A 16458-nucleotide genomic window follows, 5' to 3' on the forward strand; every position below is an offset into this window, starting at 1 on the left:
ACAACTACTGAGCATGTGCTCTAGAACCCTTGCACCACAACTACGGGGCCTGTGCTCTAGAGCCTGCAAGCCATAGCTACTGAGCCCACATGCCACAACTACTGAGCCCACATGCCACAACAACTGAAGCCCATGCACCTAGAGCCTGTGCTCCGCAACAAGAAGCTAGAAGCTCGTACACCGCAATGAGAAGCTTGTGCACCACAATGAGAAGCTTGTGCACCACAATGAAGAGGAGCCCCTGCTTGCAGCAACTAGAGAAAGCCCACGTGCAGCAGCAAAGACCCAACGCAGCCAAAAATCAATAAATAAACAAACAAACAAAACCCCAAAGAAGTCGAAAAAATAAAAAGAAAAGAATACTTGATGGATTCTTTCTTAACATGATGAAATAAATAAATAAATATATATATATACACACACATACCTTATTCCTAAAAACCAGTCACTTTCTAAATTGGGAAACACTACAAGTATTTTCTCTAAGTCCAGAAACAGGTAAGGATGCCCACTATCTCCACTACTGGTCAACATTGTACCAGGGGTATTTAGAAATTGATTAGAGGCACAAGGCTTAGTAAAGAAGTAAAACTATTTCTTTTTGTAGATGATATGACAGTAATCCTGGAAAGCATTGAGAATTACTGATAAAACAAACAATAGAAGATAAGGTAACAGGATATAAAATTAACCTACAGCTTTCACATACACAAAGAGTAACCAATTACAGAATGTAATGGTAGAGAAAACCACATTTATAATCACAATAAAGAAGAATTGAATACTGAGAAGTGAACTTAACAGGAAATGTATAAAACCTACAAGAGGAAAACTTTAAGACACTCCTGAAAGACACATTTGAACAAATGGAAAGACACCCCCTATTCCTGAATAGGTGATTCAACATCATAAAGGTAACAGTTCTGGCTATGTCAATTTATAAATGTAATATAATCCCAATAAAAATTCTGACAGGCTTTATGGAAGTTCGTATGGGGAAATAAATTTGCAAGAATAGACAAGAAAACATTAAAAAGAGAAAAATTTCAAGGGGGAGGGACTAGTACCAGATATTAAAATATACTATAAAGCCTCTACAAATAAAACATTTTGGTACTGGTGCATGAATAAACAAATATACAAGTGATATAGAATACAAAGTCCAGAAATAAACCTAAACTCTGTAAATTTAGTATATGATAAAGGTGGCATCTCAAATCCCTGGGGTAAAGAGTGTCTTTTTAGTAAATGGTGCTGGAACAACTGGGTAGCCATTTGAAAAAAGATAAATTGTATCTATATCTCATATCATACACGAATAAATTCCAAATGGATCAGGGATCTAAATGTAAACAATTTTGAAACCATATGAGAACTAGAAAAAAGCAGAGGTGAATTCTTTCACCTCAAGTGTAGGGAAAGGCTTTCTGACCATGACTCAAAATTCAGAGGCAATAAAATAAAATATCAGTAAATTTGATTATATAAAAATGAAAACCTTTTCATGGCCAAAAAACTACCATAAACCAAGTCAAAAGATGACTGACAAACTGGGAAATCTCTGCAACATATGTCAAAGACAAAAGGGTAACATTCCTAATATATAAAGAACCCTTAAAAATGGAGGCACAAAGGACCAAACACTTTGATAGAAAAATGGGAAAGAGATGTGAACAGACAATTGATGTAGATATAAAAAAGATATAAAAGATAAGAATATAAAATGAATTCTTAAACCTACCAAAGGAGGTTCAAACTCATAACTAAAGAAATGAAGATTAAAACAGCACTGAGATACAATTTCTCACCTATCTGTCACACTGGCAAAAATTTAAAAGTATGACAACATGTTCTGTTGGCAAGGCTGTGGGAAAATGCAGTCTCTTGCATTGCTGTTGGGAATGCAAATGGATACAATGCTTTTGGCAGGGATTTTGGCAATATATGATAAAGCTATCTACTTAATGTGCCTTTTTACCTAGCAATCTTCTTTGAATCTACCCTGATGGTAGACCTCCATCAACATGAAAATACGCACGCATAAGGTTACTCATTGCTGCAGCGTTTCTAATTGCAAAATATTGGAAAAAACCTGAATGCCCATATGTAGAAGAGTGGTTGAATAAATTATGGTATAGCCACATAATGGAGTTCTATGTAGCTGTAAAATAAGGAAGATCTCTAGACCATTATGGGGTGATTTCCAGAATATATTAAGTGAATATTAATTGAAGTGAAAAGTGCAGATGATAAAAGAATATCAATGCTATGCTGTTTTTCACATAAGAAGGAAAGGGAAATAAGAAAATATACATCTCTTTTTTTTCCCCAGATAACATAGGACGAATCTGATTGGTTACCTACAGGGGAGGATAGGAATGGGGTGGAAAGAATGGAGAAAAGGGAATGGAGTAGAAAGAGTGATGGAGGAGTGATACTTCTGAATATATGTTTTTATATAGCTCTGACTTTTAGAATCATGGTAATCTTTCTCCTACCCCAAAAATAAATAATTAAAATCCACCAAGACGTGAGGAGAACCCAAAATGGACTGTAAATTGTAATAAATGTACCTAACCATTATTGCAGTTAGTAACATAACCACACTGAAGGTGGTGGAAAGAAAAGAACTAACCTAAGTCACTTTGGAATCAGTATTTTGAGTGTACACTGTAAGGCCAAAGACAAAAAGAACTATATACAAATATTATGTTCTGGTTAGTAAATTTGTTTTTCACAAGGTATGGATTAGCAAGTCAAACTATTTGATGTGTTTCCTAGGACTGCGGAAATGTTGGTAAATATATTGTGAATAGAGTCAGTTTTCTCACTGTGGGAGAAAGGAGTTACATATAAGGAAAAGGGAAAAGAGAGGTGAACCCTGTGGTGTTGGGCTGGAGGCGGGATCAGGATAATTCATGGTATGTCTCTCCATCAGTCTGTCAACATAAGTAGATACAGATATGTGTGTATGTGTGTATACATACACATATTTCCTACTCTGCTACCGAGAGGGCCCAGAATGTTACCCAAGTAGAATGAGTACACCTCATGCCCAAAGTTTGGATTCGAAAAACTGTTCTCCAATAAAAGGAGCCAGAATTGTTTTCTTTTGAGAAATAGCTGATTACAGAGCTGGGACAGAGAAAATACAAGATGAGGGGACTCTTTTAAAAATACAGGTTCAAAAAAACACAAAAAACAAAACCAGGTTCTAATTCATTAGGGCTGGGGCACTGTTTGAGAGTCTGCATTTCCATTTTATTTATTTATTTATTTATTAGAAATTGGGGACCCCATTCAAGGGTCCCGCTATTCTTTTTTTTAATTAATTAATTTATTAATTTATTGGCCGTGTTGGCTCTTTGTTGCTGTGCGCAGTCTTTCTCTAGTTGTGGCGAGCGGGGGCTACTCTTCGTTGCGGTGCGCGGGTTTCTCATTGTCGTGGCTTTTCTTGTTGCAGAGCACGGGCTCTAGGCACGCAGGCTTCAGTAGCTGTGGCATGTGGGCTCAGTAGTTGTGGCTTGCGGGCTCTAGAGCACAGGCTCAGTAGTTGTGGCGCACAGGCTTAGTTGCTCCGCGGCATGTGGGATCTTCCCGGACAAGGGCTCGAACCCATGTCTCCTGCATTGGCAGGCGGATTCTTAACCACTGCGCCACCAGGGAAGCCCTCCATTTTATTTTATTTTTATTTATTTTTATTTTTAATTTATTTTTGGCTGTATTGGGACTTCGTTGCTGCGCCTGGGCTTTCTCTAGTTGCAGTGAGTGGGGGCTCCTTTTCATTGCAGTGCACGGGCTTCTCATTGTGGTGGCTTCTCTTGCTGAGAAGCACGGACTCTGGGCGCGTGGGCTTCAGTAGTTGTGGCATGTGGGCCCAGTAGTTGTGGCTCACTGGTTTAGTTGCTCCATGGCACATGGGATCTTTCTGGACCAGGGCTCAAACCCGTGTCCCCTGAATTGGCAGGCGGATTCTTAACCACTGTGCCACCAGGGAAGCCCCTATTTTATTTTATTCTATTCTGTTTGAAGTATAGTTGTTTTGAAGTATAGTTGATTTACAATGTTTTATGGGAGTGCATTTCTAACAGGCTCCTGGGTGTTACTGATGCTGCTGGTCCAGGGAGCACACTTTTATTAGTAGACAACTACTTACTGTAGATTATTACACAAGAGACTCAAACATTGGATGTGGTGGAAGAAGTGACTTCCATTCTAAGAGTTTTGGTGAGGTCATTTGAACCTCCGGGATGCGTTAATTTAGCTGGCAGTGTAGTCGAGTGTAGAGTGGAAGGAGCACTGGCTTGGGAGTCAGGGTGAATTTCATATGGTTTACAGTCTGGGTGGCCTTGAACAATTTATTTCACCTTTTTTGAGCCTCAGTTTGCAGTTGGCAAAATAGATACAGTAAAATATCGCTGGCAGATTAGCATTAGAGAAAATGTGTTTAAGGACCTAGCATAGCTCTTGACGCAGCATAGGTGTTCAGAAAAGTGGTGACAGTTATTATGCTGTAGAATCCTCTTTACTGGAAGACCAGAGCTGTGATTAATGTGCATGAACATTACTGTTTGGAGCCTCAAAGTAGTTTTGCATCAGAGGCAACTTACTTTTATTCATTGACCAAAAGAAGACTATGGTTACTTAAGTAAAATCGTCTTGACCTGATGATGAAAAATACTTGTTCTTGTCTGCCCTTGCATAATTAACTTTTACAATCATTTTAAGTCTTGGCCTGATGAAATGTGACAAATGATTCACTGATTCAAACAGATATTTGTTGAGCACCTGTTACTCTCAGTCCAACAATCTTGAACTCTTACAACTTCCTGCATAGAGCGTAGTTCAGACCTGAGCTCCTTTTGAGCTCACTGTCCCCTCTGCCTCCTCTCCTCCTTCAGGAACCCCTCCACCACCGAGCATGGGCTTCAGGTTGGGCTAATACTCTCTTAGCACCTTGTACACCCCTGTCATAGTGCTTGTCTCTACCAGCCTGCAAGCTTCTCTTCCTCTCCCTCTCTTCTCGTATTTTTCCTGCAAACTTCTTGAAGGCATAACGCTCTTTGTAGCCCCATAGCAGAACAGTGCCTGCACTCAACTTGTTGAATGGATTGCTTGACACAGGACATCCTCAAGGAGATCGGAGTCTGAGGTGTGTGGGAGGGTCAGGGAAGGCTTCCTGGAAAAGGTGATGCTTGAGCTGAGATTTAAGAGGAGATGGCAAGCAGGGGGAGGTAGCGTGGCTGGAAAACATGGCGCATTTGGGGCACTGCACATGGTTTGGCTGAACTGAAACATGGGGGGCAAAAGTGGGGGAAGGGAGTGAGTGAAGCTGGAGAAGAGGTAAGGGCCAGCACATGACAGACTTAAATGCAGCTAAGGAGATTGGGTTTTATCTTGAGGATAATGAGAAGCCAGTGAAGGATTTTAAGCAGGAATGTGTGGAGGGTGGGTTGGGGGTGAGATTTGATACAGAGAGTTGTACATAAGCCTGGTAATCTGACCCAGCTGTTACCCATAATGCCTTTCTGGCCTGGAGCATAGTGGTTTGCTATGGAAGTGCCCTTTGCCTGGCCTGCCTCACACAGTGTTTTGGCTGTACAGTGGGAGCAGACCTGGACAGGAGTCTGGCCCATGTTAAGGCAGAAGGTGCAGCCGCCTCTATTCTGCAGAGTGAGTTGAATAGCAAGAGGCCCTTGGTAAATGCTTGGACCATCTTTACTGGGTTTCCTTACCAGGTCTGCCAGGTCCTAGCTATGGGGACATTAGAGAAGTTGCATAATTTCTCTGAACCTCATCCATAGAATGGAGATGATACCGACCCTTCAGTGCTTTTGTGAGAACTGAATTAGATAATGATAATGAAAATAATAATGACCATTTAGTAAGCATCAACTGTGTGGCAGGCTGTGTTCCAGGTACATTATTAACTCATTAAAACATATATAGGGGCTTCCCTGGTGGAGCAGTGGTTAAGAATCCACTTGCCAATGCAGGGGACACGGGTTCAAGCCCTGGTCTGGGAAGATCCCACATGCCGCGGAGCAGCTAAGCCCGTGTGCCACAACTACTGAGCCTGTGCTCTAGAGCCTGCGAGCCACGACTTCTGAGCCCACGTGCTGCAACTACTGAAGCCCGAGTGCCTAGAGCCCGTGCTCTGCAACAGCAGAAGCCACCGCAATGAGAAGCCCGTGCCCACCACAACTAGAGAAAGCCCACGTGCAGCAACGAAGGCTCAACGCAGCCAAAAATAAAATAAGTAAATAAGTAAATTTATTTTAAAAAACATATATAAAACATCAAAAATAGTGTTTAGTTCATGGTAGGTACTCAGTAAATATCAGATTCCTCCCCCCACCTCCTGCTGATCATTGCACTTCCTATAGTTTGTCCGTAGCTGATAGATTATTGCCTTAGCACTACCTTCCAAAGGACTTTATTTATTCCCACAAATCGACATAGAGAAAGAAAATAGTGAAGATTTCATTTAAGCCCAGGAAGCAGCCAGTGAGTAATTTCCAACATCATTTCATTAAGGAAGTACTTGGGGCTTAGAAATCAACTGTACTTTAACCAAATTATAGTTTAATACTGTTAGCCTTTGAACTTAATTTTTAGGTTCAGGGTCTTGGGCTTCTACAGAAATCAGACAGAACTGCTGCCTGTACTGACATTGTTCATGTGCTATTTTGATATTTAGTGCCCATCTTCAGACCAGATAATCAGAATAAACACCTGAATGCAAGCTGTGTTTAAAATGGAATATGTAAGGTTGTCTAAGTGTTGGGATGAGTTATGTGTCCAACCTGAGTCTGACGGGTTTCTGATGGTACTGGGCCATAGCTTTGTCTGAAAAATGAAACCTCCCTCCATCTGCAGCCCCAGTCTTCAGGAACACTGCTCGTCATAGCCTTTCTTTTTCTTTCTTTGTGCAGGTTTCAGGTAACTAGATCCTCTTTGACAATATAAAGCATGGATTAAAACTAGCTCCGTAGCAATCCCAGGATTATAGGCTCAGGAGAATAAACCTTGGATTGGGTTCAGTTAAGTCTCATTGTAAAGAAATCAGCTATGGGAGAGGCATTTCTGAGCTTGGTTTCTGTTGATTCCTGGTTCCCCAAGATCAATTCTTAGGAGTGTCACAGTTCATTGTGCATACAGGACATGAGTGATTGTTCCTGAGAAGCATAATGGGTTGCTGGCAGCAGTGGTTACACTTGAAAACTGGCTGTGGTTCTGGCCCAGCCTTTATCCCTGGTTAACAGAGCAAAACTCAAGGAAAGCAGGAGTCATAGTCACTGAAACACTCATCTGCGTACCTGTGTCCACACTGCCACCCAAGTCAGAGGTTAGCTTATCCCTGGAGACTAGCATAAAACTAGAGAATTTTAGAACATACTCCATGTCTGACCATCTTTCTTTCTTTCCTTAAAACCTCCTCCTCCCTCTGGATATAGATTGCCCAATCTCAAATGCTGCCTTAGAGGGTGCAGGGTAGAGGATAAGAGTAATATGCAACTATTCCCTTATTTCCACCTTTCATTTTCCAGCAACAGCTGCAGGCATATGTGGCCTGGGTGAACGCACAGCTGAAGAAGAGGCCAACAGTGAAGCCTGTGCAGGACCTGCGACAGGATCTCCGGGATGGGGTGATCCTGGCGTATCTCATCGAGATTGTAGGTCAGTTGGCCCTGGGCTCCAATGTTAGCGTAAACCAGAACATGGCCTCTTTTATCCTCCATATACCCTTCAGAGCAGATTGCTCCTTCTTTAAAATAAGTGGAAATGGGACTTCCCTGGTGGTCCAGTGGTTAAGAGTCTGAGCTTCCACTGCACGAGGCACAGGTTCGATCCCTGGTCGGGGAACTAAGATCCCGCATACTGCGGCCAAAAAATTTTTTTAAAATAAATGAATAAAATAAATGGAAATGGAAGTAGAGAAGACTTAAGATACTCGCCCAAGGTTACTATATTTATTTATCGTCAATAAACACTGTGTTGCAGGTGCCGTGTTAAGCTTTGGGAGTATGATGATGGGCACAGTCTAGGCTCTCAAGAGTCTCCCAATCTATTTGGAAAGACTGGAAAGTGAAGTCACTTCCATTAATGTACTTAGTATTCTGATGGGGCAAGTACAGATAGGAGCACATGGGGGACACCCAACCCAGTCTTAGGGGTTGAGGGATGGCTTGCCAGAAGATTTGATGTCTAGACTGAGGCTGGAAAAGGAAGCAGTAGCCAGGCAAAAAGAAGGTGTGTTAGCAGCAAAAGGACCCCTCTATGGTATTCACTACCATGATGCTTCCCAAGAGACCTTGTTTTCTTGAAGCCCTGGAGTTGTTGCCGGTCATTCTTATTAGATGGTATCATAACCTTATTTCCATAGCATTTGTCTGTAGCTCTGTTATTATTTCTCTCACCAAAAGGTAATTATTTACTATCTATTTCTCCTGTATAGACTGAGCTCTTTAAGAGCAGGTACAGTATAATTTTTTTTCTGTTTCTACAACCCCTAACCAAGTGCCAGACACATAGTAGGTACTCAAACGTTCATTGTCATGTAAGTCAGCTTACCTTGCCTAGAGTCTTTGAGGGATGTGGGGTTTGCAAGTGGTATGTAAGAAGTCAGGTTTGCAACAGACAGCCTGTCCATGAATACCTCATTCAGACAGCTCATGGATTCATTAGAGTATTCACTTATGGTTATAATAACCATGGTAATAGTAATAGCAGCTGCTATTTATTGAACACTATCTCATTTAATTTCATTTGATCATCAACCTTTGAGAAACATAATAGCCCCATTTTCAGGAAACAAACTTAAAAGAGAATTTATAAAAATATGTAAATTCATTGAGTACTTTATATATTATATATATATGTATATGTATATATCAAGCATTGTGCTAAGCATGCTACTTTGATGGACTTATGATATAGATATGATGTAAGTACTATTTCACCCATTTTATAGGATTTAGAAAGGTTAAGCAACTTTACAACGTCACATAACTGTAAGTGGCAAAGCAGAGATACAAACCTAGATCTGCTTTAATTCCAAAGCTCATTTTAAAATGAGTTCATTTAATTCTTCATTCATTTGAATAGATTATACTGGAAATGTAGTCAGTTAGAAAATCCAGACAACACAAGAGGATATAAAGTCGAAAGCCATTTTTCCACCTCTCTCCCCCTGCCAGCTACCTGCTCTTTCTGGAGGCAACCAGTGTTAGCAGTTTCTTGCTTTTTTTTTCCCCAGAGATATTATATGCATATACAAGCAATATGAATACATATTCTTGTTTACCCCAAACCCAGGTTCTTAAATGCTGCGTTCTGTTGTGACTTGGCTATATAGAAAAATTCACAGAATTCACTGCCTTATTTCCCATTCTTTCTTTAGCCAGCCTTCACTGGGCTTTTGATCCCACTACTCCCCCAAAACTGCTCTCCTCAAGGTCACAACCTCTGCCTTGTCAAATCCAGTGGCCAGGCCTCAGTCCTCGCTGTATTCAACTTAGCAGAACCTGACAGTGGATCACTCCCTCCTCCTCCAAACACCTTCTCCCCTTGGACTCCAGGACCCTGTGGTTTCGAGTTTTCCTCCTTCCTCACTGGCCTCTCCTGTTAGCTTTGCTGGCTGTCTCCTCCCTCCTGACCTCTAAATGTTGAAGTTCTCCTTAGAGGCTTAGACCTTAGTCCTTATATATTCTCTATCCCTAAGTGAGCTCTTCCCAAATTTGTATCTTTAGCCCTAAGCTTTTCATTGAGTTCTAGACATGAATATCAACTTCCTTTTCAACGTCTCTGCTTGGATGTCTAAAATGCAGCTCTTGGGAATTCCCTGGTGGTCCAGTGGTTAGGACTCGGCGCTTTCACTGATGAGGGGCTGGGTTCAATCTCTGATTGGGCCAAAAGAAAAAACTGCAGCTCTCTTCATGTGTCATAATCAGAGTTTTTCCTTCTCCCTGCTGATCCCTCTATCCTCTGAGATTCTTCATCTAACACATCACAGTACCATTCACCCAGCTGTTAAAGCAGAACATTTAGAAGTTGTCTTTTATTATTCTCTTTTCCTCATATATCATATCCAGTCCTTCACGTGTGCTGTGCGCTTTATATTAAAAATGTACCCAGGAGCTTTGCTCAGGTGTGGGTCTGGACCCTTGTGTAGTCTCAATGTGCAACCGATCCCAGGTTAAGATGGAGCAGGGAGCCAAGGGCCTGAGCCGGTGGCATGTGGCTCTGCACCAGTTCACAGAGGAGACTGAGAAGTCACTGTCTATCTTGGACATGTCTTCATCTCCTGGAAGCAGTGGAGTGCACACCTCTCGGAACCATGGCCCATCAGGTTTTCAACATGTCCATCAGTGCACAGAGCTGGATAGGATCCCCTTGGTCTCTGCTGAGGCACCCAGGCAGAATGCCAGTGAAATGGGACCACAGTTCTGTATGTTGCTGCCTGACCACGGTGTGAGCCCCCAAGTGACTTTCACTCCTTCCCAGATGATTTACTCAGGGAATGTCTCCTTCCCAGCCAGGAATGATGATTTTCCAGGGGCCCCAAGCAATGCCCTTAGGAGAGCCCAGTATTCCAGGGGCTACGACCTTTGGTGGGAATCTAAGAATGGCCCCCAATGGGCCTCCAGTCTCACCTGCCAGTGGAATCCCAATGATGTCCCACATCAGAATGCGAACAATGCCTTATTCTGGCTTCTCAACAGTAACTTCTAACAGAGACCCTTTAACACGTAAAACATTATTGTATACAACCGTGCCTTCCACTGAGGCCCAGGCAATGCTCCCCTCTTTGGCTCAGATGTTGCAGTCTAGAAACCCCACAACTTAGGGATGCCCCCACTGGATCCCATTATTGCTGGCTTTGGAATCCCAGGGCTCTTTTGTGAGCCAGCCAGTCTCCCAGGAAGACTCCTTCCTACCTAAGTAGTCTACCTGCTCCACGGAGAGCAGAGCAGTATTCTGGGGCCCAGGAAAGGGCTCCCAGGAGGAGATCCCCAGATTCAAGGCCTTAACTGCTGCAACTGAGAGAACTGTGAAAAAGCTAAGGGCTCCCACCTCGTGAGTCACCAACGCAAACACACAGGTGAAAGGCCCTGTAAATGCATGTGGGAAGCCTGTACTTGGTCCTTCTTCCGATCTGATGAACTTGGAAGACATACTCGGATACACGCCAAATACCGACCCCATAAATGTGACCAGTGCAGCCGACAATTCATGAGATCTGACCATCTCAGACAGCACCAAAGGGCTCATATGCGGGTGCCAACATCCCCAGACCCACTGGCTGACAGTGGATGTATGGCTGGTTCTCCTGCTCCTGGTCTTTAGGTCAATCTACTCTTCCCCTCATTTTGACCTTTCCGCCCAGATCCTGCCTGCCTCTGACAAGCTAGTCTCTTTGGTAGGTGTAGGCTTTGATGAAGACAGAAAGATTATGAGGCAGTGTTGAAGCCCATGTGAGCTCTGGATCTAGTCAGAGCTCAAAAACTGTCTTGGATGTCCTCACATCTCTGGGGCCACCTACTTTTGTGCCAAGTTCAGCCACATGGGAAGACGGAGCAAAGTAGAGATTGGGAGCTTTATAAAAAGCTCTTTATCTTACATCATTCCCAGCTTGAAACCCTTTAGCGACTCTCCTTTGCCTGCTGCATAAAATCCAACTTCCTTATCTTGGTCTTTGACAGTTTCCAGAGCCAGTTTCCAGAGCCAAGACTATGTTCAAATCCTGAATTTACCACTTACTAGCTATGTGACCTTGGGAAAGGTCTTTGATCATTATGCCAGGTTCCCTCTTCTGGTAAAAGAAAAACACTGTTGGACTGTCATGAACACATCTTACGTACAAAACCAGATTCTCTCCGGCACTCACCAGCCGCATACCCAGAGTTTGTCTCCTCCCATCATTTCCAGACTTGGATGGAATGACCCCACAGGACATGGGATCTGGTATCTCAAGTAGCCACTAGCAACCCAGGAATGTGGAAGAGTTAGTGCTCCTGGGATAACATTTGACTAATGGGAGATGGGAGAAATCCAGGTGATAAATTCCCCCTTCTTCCCTCCCTTCCCTGAACTGGTGCAAGATACCATTTCTCCCACTGGGGAGACCTCCCAAGTAGCCAGTGGACACAGCTTTTGTGCCTCTTCGAGGCTTGTCATGAAGCAGACTCCACCCGCTATCACCTGGCATTACCTCCTGTTCTTCCTTGTGTTGAGTCCCTTTTCTTACTCTCAGTGCCCTGTAATCACCCATATAAACATTGGTACTTTAAAAAATTAATTAATTAAAAATTAAAAAAAGAAAGTACCCAGTATCTGACTTCTCAGCTCTCAGCTTCTTCCCAAACCATCATTATCTCTTGCTTGATGGTTTTCACTTCCCTTTTAGCTAATCTCCCTATTTCCTCTTCACATAATCTATGTCCACACAGAGTCAACTTTTAAAAACATAAATCAGATCATGTAACTCCCTTACCTCAAACCCTCTGTTGGCTGTCCATTACACATAGAATAAAATTCAAGGTCTTTGCTCTTTTCCTCTGGTCCCTAAAGCTCCACATGGCCTGGCCTTGCTTACCTCTCCACCTTACCCTAGGACTCGACTCCTTGCTCTCTCCACTCCAGCCCTATGGTCTTGTTGCTGTTCCTCAGATAAGCTGAGCTCATTCCCACCTTGGGGTTGGGATCTGTGCATTCTCAGCCTGGAATGCTTCCTCCGCAAATCTTAACCTCTCTTACTTTATTCAAGCCTCTGCCCAAATGTGTTATCAGAGAGACCGTGATCACTCTTCTTTGTCTTTCCTCATAGTACTTATCACTACCTGAAATTATATTGAAGATTTATTTGTTACCTTGGTCATCTGTCATCACTACAGGTATAAACTCTATGATGGAAGGAATACGAAGTCCTGGTCATTGCTGTTTCTCTGGTGTTTAGAATAGGGCCTGACACACAGTGCATATTGTGCTGAATATTTGTGGAATGAATATTCATGAATATTTGTGGAATGAATATTCATGAATATTTGTGGAATGAAAAAATGTATGCACAGCAACTTCACAGGCCCCTGGGAATAAATTTGAAAATTTGAAGGCCCTGCAAAAGACTTTCATTTTCCTATTCCCCATCCAAATTACAAACACCAAGGCCTAACTCACTTGCATATTTATAGATAATCTTAGTGTTTACTTCAAATATTCTCTTTCTCTGTGTCTGGCTACTATGAAACTGTGATAGTACTGCTCCCCATAACTTCAAATATTTTCTTTATCCTAACAGCAGGAGAAAAGCTGAGTGGTGTACAGCTGAGTCCCAGTAACCAGCAGGAGATGAAAAATAATGTGGAGAAAGTGTTACAGTTTGTAGCCTCCAAAAAGATTCGTATGCACCAGACTTCAGCTAAAGGTCAGTGCTTCATCCTGTCCGTGGTGGGTGAGTACACTCATCTTTACCTGGTGACTGTCACCCTCAGAAGAACTATCTGTTATGTAGCTGAGCGTTCCAAGTAGACTCTAGTAGGGTTAGGCCCACGACCTTGTATCATTTTTCCATAAAGAAAGTTATCCTCTTGGGACAGAGCGATTATCAAAATCCAAGTGCTTTGGAAACCTGGGTGAAGATAGAAGTTCTCTATTCATTTTAACTGAGCAAAGTTTTGCTTGAGTGTGTGTAGGAAGATTAACAGAAAAGAAATTATAAAATTGTGATATTAATTTTAGAATGTCTTGTTTAAGCTATCAAAAATGAAGATAGATTATGTTTTTTGAGTTTTTTGAGCCACATGGCCAGAAGAGGACACCTCTCAATCCAGTTTGAGCCCAGGCTTCAGGGAAGAAATGGTGTAGGTGTCCTCAGAAGGCACAGGCTCCCAGGTCCTCTCACTGCTTCTGTCGAACTGATTATAATCTGGTTCTGTTTCAGCCTTCAGTTTCTGGGCCTGATTGCCTGTGGCTCTAATGAGAATGGGGGGCAGGAGGGAGCCCTCCTTTCATGTGTTATTAGTGTTCTCTGTGTTGGGCTCATTCATGCGGGGCAGATACTGACCATTGAGAGTGCCTGTAGAAGGTATCAATCAATCCTTTTGGAAGCCTTGCATATTTAAAAGGCTATGAAACTAAAACAGAATTTTACCTATTTCCTTATGTTAACCAGACCTATTATATTTTTTTCTGCCTGCATTTCTCTTTTTTTTCTAGGACAAAATTTAGAATGCCATAATATCTCAGATCTGGTCCCCATGAGGAGTGGGCTTGGGGATCTGGCCCATTAAAGTCGGCTATTTTGAGGGAACACTGCCGTTCAGGACATCATTGTCATTTACCTGGAGAAGTGCAACAGCTTCCTAATTAGTCCCACTGCATCCATTTCTGTCCCCCTCCCCTCTGCTCTCCACACCGCAGCCAGAATGATCTTTCTAAGAGTATATATGCTCATGCCATCCCTCTGCATCTGAGGGCCCTTAGGAGAAAATCCTAAGAGTCCTTCCTCTGGCTCACCATGCCCTTTCTGACCTCACCTCCTGTTCATCCTCCTCCATCTTTCACCCTCTCCCCCTGAACTCTGAGCTCTGGCTATGCTGAGCTGCTTTCTGTTCCTCTTCCACAGCGTGTGCCATAGAAATATAACGTGAGTCTCATACATGACTTGAATGTGTCTAATAGCCACGGTTAAAAAAAAAAAACGAAATGGTTGAAAATAATTTTAATAATATATTTTACTTAACCCAACATATCCAAAATATCAGCTCGACATATGATCAATGTAAAACACTATTAATGAGACATTTTACATTCTATTTTTTGTACTAAGTCTCATGAGATTTTTCATTCTGTTTCTGTGTGTGTGCTAGGTTAGTACTAGCACGTTTCAGCTCAGACTACAGCTACCTTTTAAGTGCTCAATAGCCACATGTGGCTAGTGGCTCCCATACTGGAGGGCGCAGTTCGGGTGTGTCGTGCTGTCTCACCTCTAGACCTTCATGCCTGCTGTTCCCTCTTCTTGGAATACTCTTTTCCTTCCCTTCCCTCATCTGATAAACCATTATTGGTCAGTCACGTCTCAGTTTAGAACTCACTTCCTCAGGGAATCCCTCCCAGAGCCCTCTAGACTAGACAAGATGCTTCTTCTCTGAGCTCCCAGAGAATCCTGTACTTCTCCTCTCACACGTTATTGTACGTTATTGTACGTTATTGTAATTGCTTTCAAATACTCTGTCTCCCTGTTGAACACAGAGAGCTTGATTGCCTTGCTTACCTGCTCACTAGCAAATACGTAGTAACTGAAGGAGTCCTCAGCTCTCTACCTCTCTCTTAGGACCTCTCGGTCTGTTCCGATCCTCAGATATCGTGGAAGGCAACCTGAAGTCTATCATGAGGCTGGTCCTGGCCTTGGCAGCTCATTTCAAACCGGGCTCCAGCAGGACAGTGAACCAAGGACAGGACGCCAGAGCCCCTCTGCAGAGTCACCAGCCGCACTGTGCCACTGCTGTGGCCCAGGGAGCAGCTGCCGCCCTAGCTGATGTGTGTCACGACATGTCACGGTCAGGGCGGGATGTCTTTCGATACAGACAGAGGTAAGGATGGAAATCTGGGGATGGGAACTCAACCCACTCTGATATTTCTTCCCTTAAATGATATAGTGCAGTAAAGGGAAATACCACCTAAACAGCCCACATTGCAGAAAAGAGCATGGAATGGAGGTTGGAGAGGGCACTCCAAAAGAGAAAAAAGGCCCTCTCTTTTAGAGATGTTTATTTTGCCTTTAGTAGAAAGTAAAGGAATCGTATATGTAATTTTTTGCTTTGGTGTGCAAAGTTTTGTTTTATTTTATTTTTTAAAATATTCATGTATTTATTTATTTGGCTGCATCTGGTCTTAGTTGCGGCATCTTTTAGTTGTGGCACGCGGACTCTTGGTCGCAGCCCGCAGGCTTCTCTCTAGTTGTGGCATGCAGGCTCTAGAACACATGGACTTAGTTGCCTCGCAGCATGTGTGATCTTAGTTCCCTGACCAGGGATCGAACCCATGTCCCCTGCCTTGGAAGGTGGATTCTTAACCACTGGACCACCAGGGAAGTACCCAGAGTTTTAAATAGATGCCTTTGGCACAGTGTGTTTTTTGCACTGGGAGATATATGTGGCAGCAACATCCCGATTCATCCCCTGAGTCTCCCCCTGGAGTGTATCCTAAAGGGCGGGCTGTCCTAGAGAGTCATGGCAGGAAATGCTTTGTGGGTGTGCGTCTGCTGAGAGGGAACACGACTCTGAGGTGTTGCAGAGATTGGTGAAATTACTGTTTTTTTGTATCTACCTTTCTTACTAGGTTTCAAGTGTCCTTAAGGCAGGGGCTTTGCCTTATTCATCTTTTTTCCCATAGTGCTCCCAAAGTGGTGTCTATCAGTACTTGTTGGGTTGACCTGAAGGACTGACACCTTCTCCT

At 42.9% G+C, this 16458-nt stretch overlaps 1 protein-coding gene and 1 pseudogene across 8 annotated transcripts in view; both read left to right on the forward strand.

Annotated features, from left to right (window-relative positions):
* The window catches only part of DIXDC1 (DIX domain containing 1), a 74071-nt gene that overhangs the window by 22220 nt on the left and 35393 nt on the right, over positions 1 to 16458 (forward strand). For 6 of the 7 annotated variants that reach the window (XM_079929114.1, XM_079929113.1, XM_079929118.1 and 3 more), the window contains 3 exons: positions 7551 to 7680; positions 13301 to 13426; positions 15362 to 15593. In XM_079929114.1, the coding sequence (XP_079785240.1) occupies positions 7551 to 7680; positions 13301 to 13426; positions 15362 to 15593 (488 nt within the window). The remainder of the gene's footprint in view (positions 1 to 7550; positions 7681 to 13300; positions 13427 to 15361; positions 15594 to 16458) is intronic. The other variant, XM_079929116.1, reaches the window with a different exon arrangement.
* On the forward strand, positions 10137 to 11455 carry LOC307190931 (Krueppel-like factor 17; annotated as a pseudogene). The gene has a single exon. The product of its transcript is annotated as a Krueppel-like factor 17 (transcript).

This window comes from Stenella coeruleoalba, assembly GCF_951394435.1.
Source record: "Stenella coeruleoalba genome assembly, chromosome: 8".
Lineage (NCBI taxonomy): Eukaryota > Metazoa > Chordata > Mammalia > Artiodactyla > Delphinidae > Stenella > Stenella coeruleoalba.